At 32.1% G+C, this 13,876-nt stretch overlaps 3 protein-coding genes across 3 annotated transcripts; 1 reads left to right on the forward strand and 2 right to left on the reverse strand.

Moving 5' to 3' along the window:
- Positions 1-883: 883 nt before the first annotated feature.
- On the reverse strand, positions 884-4,763 carry LOC107899372 (sucrose synthase 5). Its single transcript, XM_016825068.2, has 14 exons — positions 4,498-4,763; positions 4,263-4,420; positions 3,978-4,170; positions 3,776-3,894; positions 3,387-3,699; positions 3,122-3,295; positions 2,925-3,041; positions 2,688-2,854; positions 2,338-2,562; positions 1,685-2,251; positions 1,463-1,601; positions 1,293-1,372; positions 1,138-1,167; positions 884-1,045 (listed from the first exon to the last, which is right to left on the reverse strand). The coding sequence occupies exons 1-14, from the start codon at positions 4,708-4,710 to the stop codon at positions 1,030-1,032; spliced, it is 2,511 nt and encodes an 836-aa protein (XP_016680557.1). The 5' UTR covers positions 4,711-4,763; the 3' UTR covers positions 884-1,029.
- A 3,604-nt stretch (positions 4,764-8,367) lies between these two features.
- Positions 8,368-10,383, forward strand: LOC107899373 (glutathione S-transferase F12-like). Its single transcript, NM_001326873.1, is given in 3 exon segments — positions 8,368-8,514; positions 8,612-8,660; positions 9,935-10,383. Coding segments are annotated over 3 exon segments (645 nt in total).
- Positions 10,384-11,657: 1,274 nt separating this feature from the next.
- On the reverse strand, positions 11,658-13,876 carry LOC107899374 (phytoene synthase 2, chloroplastic). The gene is made up of 6 exons (XM_016825070.2): positions 13,107-13,876; positions 12,956-13,006; positions 12,708-12,880; positions 12,360-12,595; positions 12,087-12,279; positions 11,658-12,005 (listed from the first exon to the last, which is right to left on the reverse strand). Exons 1-6 carry the CDS (start codon positions 13,531-13,533, stop codon positions 11,829-11,831), a joined length of 1,257 nt encoding a protein of 418 aa, XP_016680559.1. The 5' UTR covers positions 13,534-13,876; the 3' UTR covers positions 11,658-11,828.

Raw genomic sequence — 13,876 nt, forward strand, 5'->3', positions numbered from 1 at the left:
ACTCAATACATATTAATTTATTTTTGGATAAATCGTATTGATAATTATCTAACTATTATTAAATTTTTTCGGTCATCCAATTATAAAAAATTATAAATGAATTTTTTTTATTGTCCGCCATTAAATTACTACCAAAAAGATAATTTGGTAATTTTTAAAATTTATATAATATCAACTTTAACTCTTAACATTTATACATTATGTCAATTTAGTATTTGATTCTAAACAATTTAACCCTCAAAATTTATACATTGTGTAATTTGGTCTTTTTGTAGTTTTGCTTCTTATTTTTTCGTGAGAGAAAAGATTACTATTATTATTTGGGATTTTTTTGTATTTTTATTTTTAGTATATTTTAGATCAAATTTAGTTGCTAAGTTTGTTTTTTAGCTTTTTAAGCAAAAAGAAGAAGAAGAAGAAGAAGAAGACAAAACTATAAAAAGGACTAAATTATACTATGTATAAATTTTGAGAGTTAATTTATTTAGAATTAAGATTAAATTGATATAACATATAAATGTTAAAAGGGCTAAAGTTATTGTATATCAAATTTAAAAGGCATCACATCATCTTCCTATTAACTATTTACCTCAAGTGACCAAGAAAAAAATTAAATAGTTGAATAATCATTTTATAATTTTTCATAATTAAATAAAAAACTGATCATCAATTGCGTAATTAGCAATGAAGTTTACCTTTAATCTCTTGAGATGCCATTCAAATAAATCCTAAATTCTATTATCCAATGTAATAAAAACATTATTGGAATGAAATATATTATTTGACTCGGTCAAATCAATGATAAAAAACCAGAAGCTCATTTGCTGAAAGCTCAACATTGCTAAAACTTGTAGCAAATCCATTAAAGTTATAATAAAATCAGTGGCCTCAAAGTACTTTTTATTATTATCTTATTTTGAAACAACTTATTACATGATGATTAATAATGTAACAATAATCTCCAAATGAAACAAATAAACATCCACCATTGCAGATCAGTGTTGATAAATATACAGCTGTGTACGTTGATTAAGCTCCGAACAACCTGGAGACCATCGTTAAATGCTTTCAGTGAGTTTTCATACATTACAGAATATGGAAACATAATAATCCAAAAAAAGAAAACATCATTTCTACCTTTGAAGTCGTGACTGCGATCGCTTGGTGCTGCATAAATGGAACATGTGTAGATTTGTTAATTGGTTTTTTTCCCAGAAATCTTTAATAGTAGAAATTATATTACTCAGACTCGGGTTTTAAAAAAAAGGGTTTTTAATGGAAGTTAGACATGCCTCGGTGTAGGTTGTGGTTTGGCTGCTGGCTTTGAGTCTGGTTGCTGAGTTTCATCACTTGCTAAAGGAACATTTTTTACCTGTAAAATGTTTTTTTAATATTAATAAACAGATATAAAATCAAAGCAATGAAAGGTGAACCAGCAATAGAGAAAGATATATATATATACCAGATTCCTGAACATTAGATTATAAAATGCTTGAATGTATCTCTGTTTAGCTTGTTTCTGATCTTTGTTCAATTGTTTCCAAAACCTATACATGCATCCCATATTCAATACCTTGTTTGCATATATTTTCCAGGTATAGCTACAAGCCAAAAAAAAAAACCAAGTCAGCGCTTTAATATTGCAAAAGAAATGAGCAGCCATGGTTGTAACTTGTTTTATTACCATTCATTTATGCGTTTCAATCCATCGGCTGAGAACTGATTCCAATATGCAGGATTGGTTTTGCATTTCTCAAAGAAATCAGCAATTTTGTTGCTTGATTCATCTCCATTTGTGGGATTAATATGGAAACCGGAAACTCCGTCCACGATGATCTCGGCAGGGCCTCCTTGATTGGTTGCGAAGGTCGGCAAACCGCAGTTCATTGCTTCGATCACTGTAAGACCGAATGCTTCATATAAAGCTGGCTGAACAAATGCACCCTTTGTATCGGCAATGCAACGGTAGAGTTCGCCGTTTCGGTTACGGTCTGTCTGCGCGGCTATCCATCGGATTTGGCCCTTGAGTTGGTATTTCTCTATGAGTGCGTGCATCTTTTTTATTTCAGCCACTTCTTCTCTATCTTTTGATTTAGAGGGATTAAAGAAGGCTCCTACTATTACAAGGTTGACCAAGCTTCTTAGCCTTTTGTTTTTACCGTACCATTCAGTTAATCCAGTCAAGTTCTTCACTGTATCCAGTCTTGCCATTGAGAAAATTATAGGTTTCTTCCTGTCTGCTAGATAACCACTGTTTTGAAGCAAAATAATTCAGTAAGATGTTGAATAATCCCAAGTGATTTGAAGCAAAATATAATTCAATAGACCTTCACTTACATGTGTTCATCATTATCCACTTTACTGTACAGAAGTTCTTCAATTGCAGGATGAAATGATGTGAATCGTTTTCCGGTCTCCGTATACGGGAAATACACAGATTGATCGGCACCGGGAGCAGCGATGTTGAACTTAGGGTCATAAACATTGATGCCTGAAACAACTCTACAGAGCCCTGGGAGTGTAAATGCAGCATGGCTCTCATATTGTCCAGGTCTCTCTTTGCTGCAAACAACATGATTGAATTCAATGTCACAAATCATGGTAAAATAAGTTACAAGTGAGCAATATTGGATCTGGTACTTCAAGAAAAATGAACAGTTGGAGTTCGATATGGCTAATTCTCTAACCTCCCTGCAATCTCCTGGTATGTGCTTGCTATAATGAAATCTGCAGCATTCATTGCAATTGTATCAGCAATGAATTGACATGAAAAATGATACTTTGGGTCAAGTTCCTTCCACTTGATGTCTGAATCCTCGTATTTCGTCTTCTCTAAAGCATGCGCAATCGTAGCCTACATAGAAATACTTGTTAGAAATTAGCATGTGTGTGTGTGTGTGTGTGTGTGTAATTTCAACAGACACCTGTGTTATCCCGAGTTTGCTAGCTACTAGAGATGATACTAAGTTCCCATCAGTGTAGTTTCCAATAATAAGGTCTGGTTTACCCTCCATTGCATCCAAGATCTTGGATGTAACATCCTAATGATATCCAAATAAAAGTGGGTAGTTAGTAAGACCAAAATGGAAGCAGATGGATGAGTAGAGAGATCTACACATGCCTGAGCAAACGTCTCAAGATAAGGATAAATGTCGAAACGCGAAACCCATCGGCGTAGGATACCAGTTTCAGTCTTGAAAGGCACTCGGAGGATCTGACTGTATTTGGTGCCGATGACGGGCTCCCACTCTTGGTTGCACTTAGTTCCTCGGGCATCAGGTATGAGTCTTGTGACCTATTATGCTTAAATATTACCATTCATCAAGCACCATTCAGGCTAGAAACTAACTGTAAATTGCTACTATTGGGGAGAAATTTGTATTCACCACTAAGATTTGAGGCTTAATATTGAGGCCTTGGGATTTGATTTTGAGAACCAATTCTTCCTCCATGGCCCTCACTTGATCCAAAATATAAACAACCTGTCCACCAGTGTCTGGCAAACCAAGCACATCTGATTGTCCAAAATATCCATGAGGAGAGAAGATTACAACCTTGAATATGGTGGGAAGTTTGCTAAAAAGCTTCTCCAAATTCTGTGGATCAGGTGCTTGCAACACTTCCGAGAGTGACCGTATCGTTTCATGCACTCTTTCAACCGTGTCACCCCACCCTCTCTCGAATCCCCACTCCTTGAACCTGCAACAAAATTTAAACACATACTAAGCAATCATCAAGCATGATAGAACCATATCTTTTTCTATTCTGTTTTTACCTTAGCTCAATACTCTGGTATGGGGTATCCCGAGGAAGATCTGAGAGGGAAACTTCAGCTACTATAAGAGCCAATTGAAGCTTTGCTGCTGTGTTAAGTATCTCGTTTATCATAAGTTTCTGCAGGTTGAGAAAACAACCATTAATTTGCATTTTATCGTACATATATGTACATATGCATATATTTATATATATAGATATACCTCTCCTTGATATTCGAGTGAGAGTAAGTAATCTACAAGGGGCTGGGCATTATCCACAGATCCACTTAGTTTAGAAGTAATGTACTTTGACACAAAATTAAGTCCTTTTCCAATAGAAGAAGCCAATGTTAATTTTGGCATCGAGAAATCAAATGCTTCAAAATCCACCTCTAATGCATTTTCATCTTTCGACCTGTAGTATTCATTAAACACTTAAATACACACACACGGACATAAACACATACACCTTTTGAAGATACAATACCATAGCATAAATTGACATACCAATTCTCATCGGCGGTCGTCTCTTTGAGTTTCAAGTACTCGGCGGAGGATATTTGTTTGACGTCGGAGAGATCAACGGAGTTCACCTTAACAAACTCCCAACATCCCGGAGTCGGTCTTACGGCAAAGGTAACATAAGGTGGAGTAACAACCGCTTCCTGCAAATTATAAAACACCTCATAATCTTTCAAAAAACGTCATTTTCCATTTCTTTTTTTGCATGTGATAAACTTACCTGAGCTGAAGAAAACATGGTGCCCAAGGTCTCATTTTTATCATCCATTACTTTTTCAAATTCATCCCTCAATTCATGGGCTTTCAAAATCCTTTTTCCTTTCTCCATGTACTTAGAAAAGCAACGTTTCATGTAAGACTGGCTCTGCTTCAAGGCATTGCGTATGTTGTAAGCTATGGAGTCACTAAGCTTCCCGGTCGATGTAGACGTCATTTTTTGTTTCTTCTTTAATATGCAATACTAGTTTGTTCATACATATATATATATGGTTGGGGTTGGGGTTGGGGTTATGGTATATGATAAAGTGCAGATGGGGGATAGGAATAATGAAATATATGCAAATGCATGAAGAGAAGAAAAAGAAGATTCGAATGCAATGCTAGTCTTAATCAAATCAAGGAAAGAATTTGTGTAAGAAGAAACTTAGGCCACCCGAAGGAGAAAAAAGTTGAAGGGCATTGCTTTATTCTTTTCTTTTCGTGGATGTCAGTCTAACAACACAAACAAACGTTCAGACATGTTCCACTCCTAACACAATCGTAACTCAAATTCCTTTTGTCTCAATTAATTATTGTGTTTATAATTATAATCTTAATTATAACTCAAGCGAATTTTTTATATCATTTATGATGAATTAAATTGAAAATAAATTTATACTTTGTAACAAAAATTAAGAAAAAAGGGTGAGGTTTATTTTTGAATAATTAAGTGATTTAAATGAAAATTTATGAATACTTTAATAATTATTTTATAATTTTTTGAAGTTAAGTGATTAATACGTAGCCTTTTTAATAATTTAATAAATTTAAATGTAGTTTACACTGTTTTATTATATAATGTTTATTCTTTTAAAAAATAAACTCTTAAATAAGCTAGTTATCCTCTTAATTACTACAATATCAATCCTGCTAAAGAAAAAGAATAAATTACAATTTTTTGTCATTTTTAATTTAAATTCGCATGAGTTAGTATTTAATAAAACTAAATATTCAAAAATTTAAATTTTTTGTTATTTTTGGAAAACGCAGATTAACATAACTACGCAAGCTTATTGATTAAGTTGAACTTATCCTTTCTCCTGCGTTTGTCATCGAATTCGGTTTGAAATTCCTTTTCTTGGAGGCTGGGTCTCTTTGATTCATATTTTTACTTTGAAAAATATATCATAAACTTAAAAAATTAAACTTCAAGGTTAAAAATAATACTTAAAATAGCAAATCAAATTAATATACAAATAAATAACTTGAGAAGAATGAAATAATAAGAATTTGGTATCAAATCATTCATATTTGCCCAAGATTTGCAATCCCACGAATTAAAATAAAGGCTTCAAATTTCAGTTATATTGATCCATATTGTAGATTGTTAAACTGAAGCCCATTTAAGCGCTCATCAATATATAATAATATATTTTTATTAAGATTTTAAATATAGATAATTCAACATAATTTTCAATATTTACATATACATATATAATTATATAATTAGTTTTTTAAATGAAAAAACATATATTATATAAAAGTAAAAGCAAGCTGAAAAACAACAATCAATGAAGGGAATGACCAATTAAAATTCAAGTCAATAGGTTTACTCTAGCGTCTTACAACTTTATTAAAAGAGTTAATTATAGGAACATCACAATCTATATGTAACGAATATGATAAAAATAACATAATATATAAAATTTCGTAAATTATTTTTTAATACTTTTCGAATTAATATGAGGATAAGAAAAAAATTTGATATAGATTTTAAATATAAGCCTAACAAAATAAAATTTATATTAATACTATAGTCAAACCTAAACTAAATCAAACTCATAATCAACTCTAAATAAATTAAATTTTATTTACTCTTCTAAAAACGCCCACTAACCATTGGAATTGAAAATATATAATCCTATATCCGAATCATCAAAAGAGAAAAAGACCTCATTCTAAATTAGCAAAAGGAAGAACGTTTGATCAAATTACCGGTCGGTATTAGTAGAAAAACTCAAATTATAGACAGTTGCATATAAAATTAAATACCATCTATTCTAAATCTAATTAAATTTTCTCATATCAAAAATATTCATAAAAGAAGAAAAAGAAATTCATGCACTACGAGCCAACCTCTCTCGAAATTCCTCTTCGGATTTTTGTCTTTCAAGCCTCCAAATTTCCTTGCACCGATTGATAAATTCCTCTGCTTTCACATCAACTTCCCTTGACAGTGGAATGCCCTCTTCGTCACTTGGATCCTCCCATATTTCATCGTTGTTGTTAAAAAACTCCATCTCTGATGTAATTGTATGAACAACTTCTTTTCCAATAACTGGAAGAGGTTCGACATAAGCTGTATGGTTTATGAAGGTTTTTTTTTTTCGATTTTGGGATTTTGTAAGACGTTTGATTTTTACTTTGGGTTGAAATAGTAAAACTAAGTTCTTCCACAATTTCTTGGGCACCATTTTCTTCTTCAAGAGATTAAACATGGCTTTTGCAATCAAATTTTGGCTAATTATCTAAAATACATGTCTATTTATTCATTTCTAAAGCATATTATAAACTGGAAAGATTTCACATCAAAATTAGAAAGATTTTATTTCTTCATTTTTAGTTTTGTTTCCATACTAGTATATTTAAATATTATGAAATTATAAAAAGAGGAAAGATTTCACATCAAAATTAGAAGCTTTATGTTTCTTTATTACTTTCACAACTATTTTAAATTGGAAATAAAAATGGGTAACTTCAATTCTTTTGGCAAAATTAAACTAAAATTAAGAGGAAATCCATTTTTTTTAAAAAAATTTCCCATTCATGATTTTATAATCTTAATCATTAAACCCAACTTAAATGGAGAAATTAAATATTTGCATTAAAACAAGGTCTGTTAAAAAAAATCCACTTCATTAAAAATTCCGCATCAATTTCACATGTCAACTGTAAAATTGGAAATAAAATATAAATAATCTCTAATAGAGGCAGTTTAGTGTCAAAAAGAGAAACACTATTCCTTTCTTTATATATTGTGAATTAATAATAATATGTTGAGATTTTTTTAAAAAAATTATTCTGAAATAGAAAAAAACAAAACAAGGACTAAATTTAATATTTGCAAGGAAAATGGAAGAGTATGATTGCTTATGAGATTGACTGACGAGTAAAGAAATGGTTAAATTCTGCTATTAGTTTTTATATTTTACAAAAATTGAGGATTTAGTTCATGTATTTTTATTTAGTCATTTTTAGTTTCTGTACTTTTTAAATTTTAAAATTTTGGTCCTCATCAAATGATAACTATTAAAATTTTATTAAGTTATTTTCAGAATCTAATGCAAAAAACATACTATAATATATATAATGCTATATCAGCTTGTTGTTTGCACATATTACTCACTTAAAATTCAATTAATAGATTAACGGTAGTCATTTGTGTCAATACTAAAATTTCAAAATTCGAAAAATATAAAGCTTAGAATGATCTAATTGTAGAATATGAACTTAGTATACACTTGTATGCATAGTATAGAACTAGTAATTGAATTCAATTGAACGGATTTAATTATTACCGTTTGAGTCGAGATTAAAATTAATAAAATTAAAGTAAGACTAAACATACAATCTTTACAAAGAATAGGGACTAATAACAAATTATTTAAGGGAAAGAAATAGAATTGGGGAAGGCAGCTCAAATACTGTATGGAATGTGGAGGATAGCATAATATTGAATATTAGAACGTGATAACCCCCACAAAGAAACAATATTATGGTTGGTGAGTAGCATTGCCCCATACCCACTCCCCCAATCTTATATATATCTTAGCAAAATTATAATTAAAATCAAAATCCATCAGTTTGTTCATAATAATAATAAAATTTAAGAATGGTAGTGAAAGTGTATGGTCCAATCAAGGCAGCTTGCCCTCAAAGGGTATTGGCATGCCTTCTTGAGAAAGAGGTTGAATTTCAGATCGTCGACGTCGATCTCGAAGCCGGCGATCATAAAAAACCCGATTTCCTCCTCCGTCAAGTACTGCACTGCATGTCTCTTTGCTTTGTTATTCATTGTTATATTATAATATTTACTATTTTGGTTCTTAGTATTTTGACGTTTTCTTTTTTTGCAGCCGTTTGGACAAGTCCCAGCTATAGAGGATGGCGACTTCAAACTTTTTGGTAAGGCTCTTGGGATGTGTTCCTGTAAGTTTTTAAGGATAAATTATTCTTATTAAACTAATAAGTTTATGTTTTCCTCAATGTTACAAAATGGTTATTAAATTATTTAAAAAATTTATTTAAAAAAATTTATTTAAATCATTAAACTATTCGAATGTTTTTTTATTTAAGTCATTGTGTTGTTAATTTTTTTATTTTTAAAATCTGGCTAACAAAATCTATATGACGATTCGGTAATTGGTACAGTAGATCATGGACAAAAATAAAGAGGGCAAGCAATGACCTTGCTCCTAAAAATAGCAATGAAGTGGGGCGAGAGCGAATATTGCTAAATCCATCACAACTCCACAGTTGGCATACTCTGCTCCACCATTCGCCCTGCTCCACTATAGATGTATAATTTTAAAAACTATTATCGTCTCCATGGATATTAAATACATCTATCCCCGCTCTGCTTCAATTCAAATTTTGCTACTCATCTTTAATATTTTTTATCTTTTTAAAATCTAGTAAATATTTATACACAATTCTTCAAAAAAATATTTAAACACAAAATATATGAGCTTGTTTTTAGTATTACATTATTATATTTTTACCTTTTTAATAATTTATATATACAATGATAAAATGATAATCTAGAGAAGGTCGAGATGGGGTAAGTAATTACCATAACCACTCCATACCCACTCCAAAAGAAAAAAGTCCACCTCGCCCCGTCCCGCATCTACTTTTCAAAAGAGAGCAAATCGGTTTAGAATCCATTGGGTGGCTTGGATTCTGCCATCCCTACTTGCTCCCCAAATGGTAGATTTGTCATTTAATCCCTTAAATTTTTATGAAAGTACATGTTAGTATAATGATAAAATTACATTTTAGCTCCCAATAATTTATGATTCATCTTTGGCCCATTCTAAAGTAATTTTCTAGCTTCGTCCCTAGGCGATCAGTACCTATTGACGAGTAGAAGAACATACCAAATATCCAAATTGATCTGATGGCTAATGTCGAAAATTGGAGAAGAAAGTTGTTTAGATTTTAGTTTGTAGATTTGTGATGTTTTGATTGGTGCAAGTGTTGTAAATAGAGAAGAAGGCCATGCATCAACAAGTTAAATAGCCAATGACTTAAATGAAAACTTATAAATAGTTAAGTGATCATTTGTAACTTACTTTTTGAAGTTGAGTGATTAAAACGTAAACTTAATTTAGTGACTTTGGGTGTATTTTACTCTTTCATATTTATATTCAAATGCGTAAATATTTTGCTTTTGGCAGAGTCTAGGGCAATCATAAGGTACTATGCAGCCAAATATGAAAAGCAAGGTACAAACCTACTTGGAAACTCATTGGAAGAACGAGCAATGGTGGATCAATGGCTAGAAGTAGAAGCCCACAACTTCAACGATTTGGCCTACACTTTGGTGTTTCAACTGTTGATCCTCCCACGAATGGGCAAGCAGGGTGATACGGCCTTAGTGCTCAGCTGCCAACAAAAGCTGGAAAAAGTGTTGGACATCTACGAGCAACGCTTGTCCACCACCGCCTATCTTGCTGGAGATTCATTCACCTTGGCCGACCTTAGCCATCTACCCGCTCTTCGATACTTGGTCGACGATGTTGGGATGTGGCACATGGTGTCTCAACGGAAGCATGTAAATGCATGGTGGGAGACCATTTCTAACCGAGCTGCTTGGAAGAAACTCATGAAGCTCGCTAATTATTGATCACCTTATATTACTATTTTCATTATCAAAGAATAAATTTTAATGTCTTTTTATTAATCTAATCTAGCTTAAATATAGTATTTTTAGTTAGGTTTCGAATTAAAAGTTCCCATGTAGCTTTGTATTATGGTGAGAAAATAAAATAAATAAAAATATGGATAAACTACATTAGTAGTTATCCAATTATTAGTATTTTATTTTTCATTCACCTATTTAATTTTTGTTGTTTTTATTCATAAGTACAAGTAAGCTAATGATGGTAGGTTTTAAAATTAACATAATAGCAACTTTAACCCTTAAATTTTATATATTGTATCAGTTTAGTTTTGATTCTAAAAATTCTAACCCTCAAAATTTACACATTGTGTAATTTGGTGTGTTTTTTATTATCCTTTCACCTAAAATGCTAAAAAAATAAATTTATCAGCCAATTTTGATTGAAATATATAAAAAAAATGGAAACACCAAAAAATCTCAAGATAATAATTTTTATCTTTTCTCATTCTTTTAAAATTAACCCTTAATGTTACAAAGAAAAACAAAATTGCATAAAGAAAAAGGGTAACTACATTAGTAATCATCCAACTATATACGGTACATTAGTAATCATCCAACTATATATGGTTTTTTCTTTTTTTGGTCACCTATCTATAAACAGTTACAAAATGGTCATCCAACTATTAGTAAATTTCTTTTTTGGTCACCTAACTATGAAAAGTTATAAAATGGACACACAACTATTCAATTTTGTCTTTTTTTATCACCAACGGGTGAGGTAAAAATGGAAACACCCAAAAATTTAAGATAGTTGGGTGACCGAAAAAGACAAAATTGAATAGTTGAGTGACCATTTTGTAACTTTTCATAGTTGGGTGACTAAAAAAGAAAATCACTAATAGTTGGGTGACCATTTTGTAACTTTTCATAGCTAAGTGATCAAAAAAGAAAAAAATCATAGTTGGAATACTATTAATGTAGTTTACCCAAAAAGAGACCAAATTACTTGGCGTGTAAATGTTGAGGGTTAACCTTTTTTAGAGTTAAGACTAAATTAACAAAATTTATAAATGTTGAGGGTTAAAATTACTAATATGCTAATTTTAAAAGCTGTCACCATTAGTCAATTAGTAATCAAAAAGACAAAATTAAATAGTTCGATAATATCTTGTAGCTTTTTATAGTTAAGAGACGAAAAAAAATGTTACTATTAATACAATGATAAACACCAGTCACAAGTAAAATTTTCTAAAAAAACTAAATGCAAGCAACAAACGTAAATCTAACTATTTGGTTATTAGAATATTTTAGTCGTATAAATGATTTTACTATATATACACATATGCTTCCACCATGCTTCAAAACATTCGTAAAAAGATAATGCTAATATACATGGATTCAAATACTATACAATGAACTATTAAGCTTTATTTGAATAGAAGGTGAAATTAAGTCCGATGAGAAGAACGAATTGTTGATGGAGCCACGAGAGATCTAACATATGCAACAGGGAGGGCAATTAATTTCTTTGCTTTGCTTACATAAGCTCTCTTTGTAAAGTTGTTATAATCATTGGCCTCTATCTCATCTAATATCTGCTTATATAGCATCAATGATGCCGATACCTGCATTTTAACAATTTAAACACTGATTACTGGTTATTATGTTCCGTGTTACGTCGAAAGACGAGTTTATTGAGTACTTACCGGCCATCGACTCGATACATTTAGCTCTTTAATTCCTTTTTCTGCCTCATGAAACAACATTCTTGCCCTCTTTATTTGTTTCTTCATGAAGTTCCTCCACTTATCTGTTACTTTTCCACTAAAAATATCCTCATCTGATAGTCCTTCCTGTGCTAACTCATCTTGTGGTAGATAAATTCTTCCCCTTTGCGCACTGCAGGTAGTTCAAGTACAAAATGTTGTATGAGACTTAAAAAATGTACATTTTAATGCATAGAGCACCATGTAACTTACTCTTCCCCAACATCTCTGAGTATATTAGTGAGTTGATTAGCTATCCCTAATGCTAATGCAGCATTATACACACTCTCTGTGCTAGCTAAAGATTCAGGTGCAATGCCCATCACAGGCACACTCATCAACCCGACAGTGCCGGCTACATAATAACAATAGAGATATAGTTCGTCGAAGTTTTTGTATCTGGATTTCCTTAAGTCCATCCTCATTCCTTCTATCATGTCTTTGAAAGGCTGCAAACAGAGTGGAAAATGATCTATGGGTAGCAATATAAGTTGGATGCCAACTTGAAGCTGTTCTGTAGCTCAGTTTAAGGTAAGCACAAGCCAATCTAATGCGAGTAACCTGAATATCGACTGGAAATTTATTAACCGTGTTGGCTAAAGCGGCATCGAGCATATCAAACGGACGACCGTTGAATAGATCTTCCAACCTGGATTCCCACCTATCTAAAGCAGTGGGAGTTATATGCGGTGCATTTGGTCCGTCAACGAGCTCATCGGTCCTCCGACACCATACTGTATAAATGCATATAACATCATAAGAAAGTGAACAAATAATTACTGTCATCCATCATACACTTAAAAGCTCACCATAGATAGCCCATATAGCCCTACGTCTTTCAGGGGTCATCAGCAAAGTTCCTAAACAAGGCAAAATTAAGCATAATTGTTTTTTTTTTCTAGTATTTGATCGAAACTCTAATTCAAAGATACTGTATAACAAGAATTAGAAAAGGCTAACCCAAATAAAAGGTTTTTGCATACTCGGCACAAATTTCACCACAACGATCATATGCTTCATTTAACAAGCTCAAATCACCAGGTACAACGACATCCACACGAGGTGATCTCAATTGCTTATTAACCAAAGCTGCCTGTTTCAACACCACATTGTAAACCTTCTCCTCTGATGACATAGCTATTTCACCTGCTGAGCTAGTGGCTGCCATGGTTGACACAACAGTGACCTTCACCTTGCTTCTTCTTAACCCTTCTGAACCAGGAACATGAGTCCTTGAAGAACAAAAATGGGGTTTCCATCTCTGGTTCTTACCTTTACCTGCTCTGTGTTGGAACAACAAATTGGGACATGGCAAGGACCGGTTCCCATGATGAAGGAACCCCAAGTTTGATTGGGAAGATACAAACCAAAGCAACTTTAAAGACATGTTGAAACCAAATGGGATCTAAACCAAAGAAAGACCAGTGAGAGAGGTTGATTTAAAAGTTGGTTGTATGTATCTAGCTTCCATTGGATTGCCTTTTTTTTTTTTGTGTGTGTGTGTGTTATTAATGTTATTTCTATGAAGGCAAAACAATTTACCTATTGTTATTATTTTGATGGATAGCTACAATTATTGTTAAATGGAGGAGGAGGATAGTGATTTATGAATAATATAATCAAAATGAAACAAATGGTTGTCGGGATTAGGTGTTGGGATCCTAAGACCAAACCCGGTTCTGCTCTTAAATTGTTTCTTAATCTTTAATCTTAAAAGGTGGGGGCGGATA

Source organism: Gossypium hirsutum, chromosome A07 (assembly GCF_007990345.1).
Source record: "Gossypium hirsutum isolate 1008001.06 chromosome A07, Gossypium_hirsutum_v2.1, whole genome shotgun sequence".
NCBI lineage: Eukaryota > Viridiplantae > Streptophyta > Magnoliopsida > Malvales > Malvaceae > Gossypium > Gossypium hirsutum.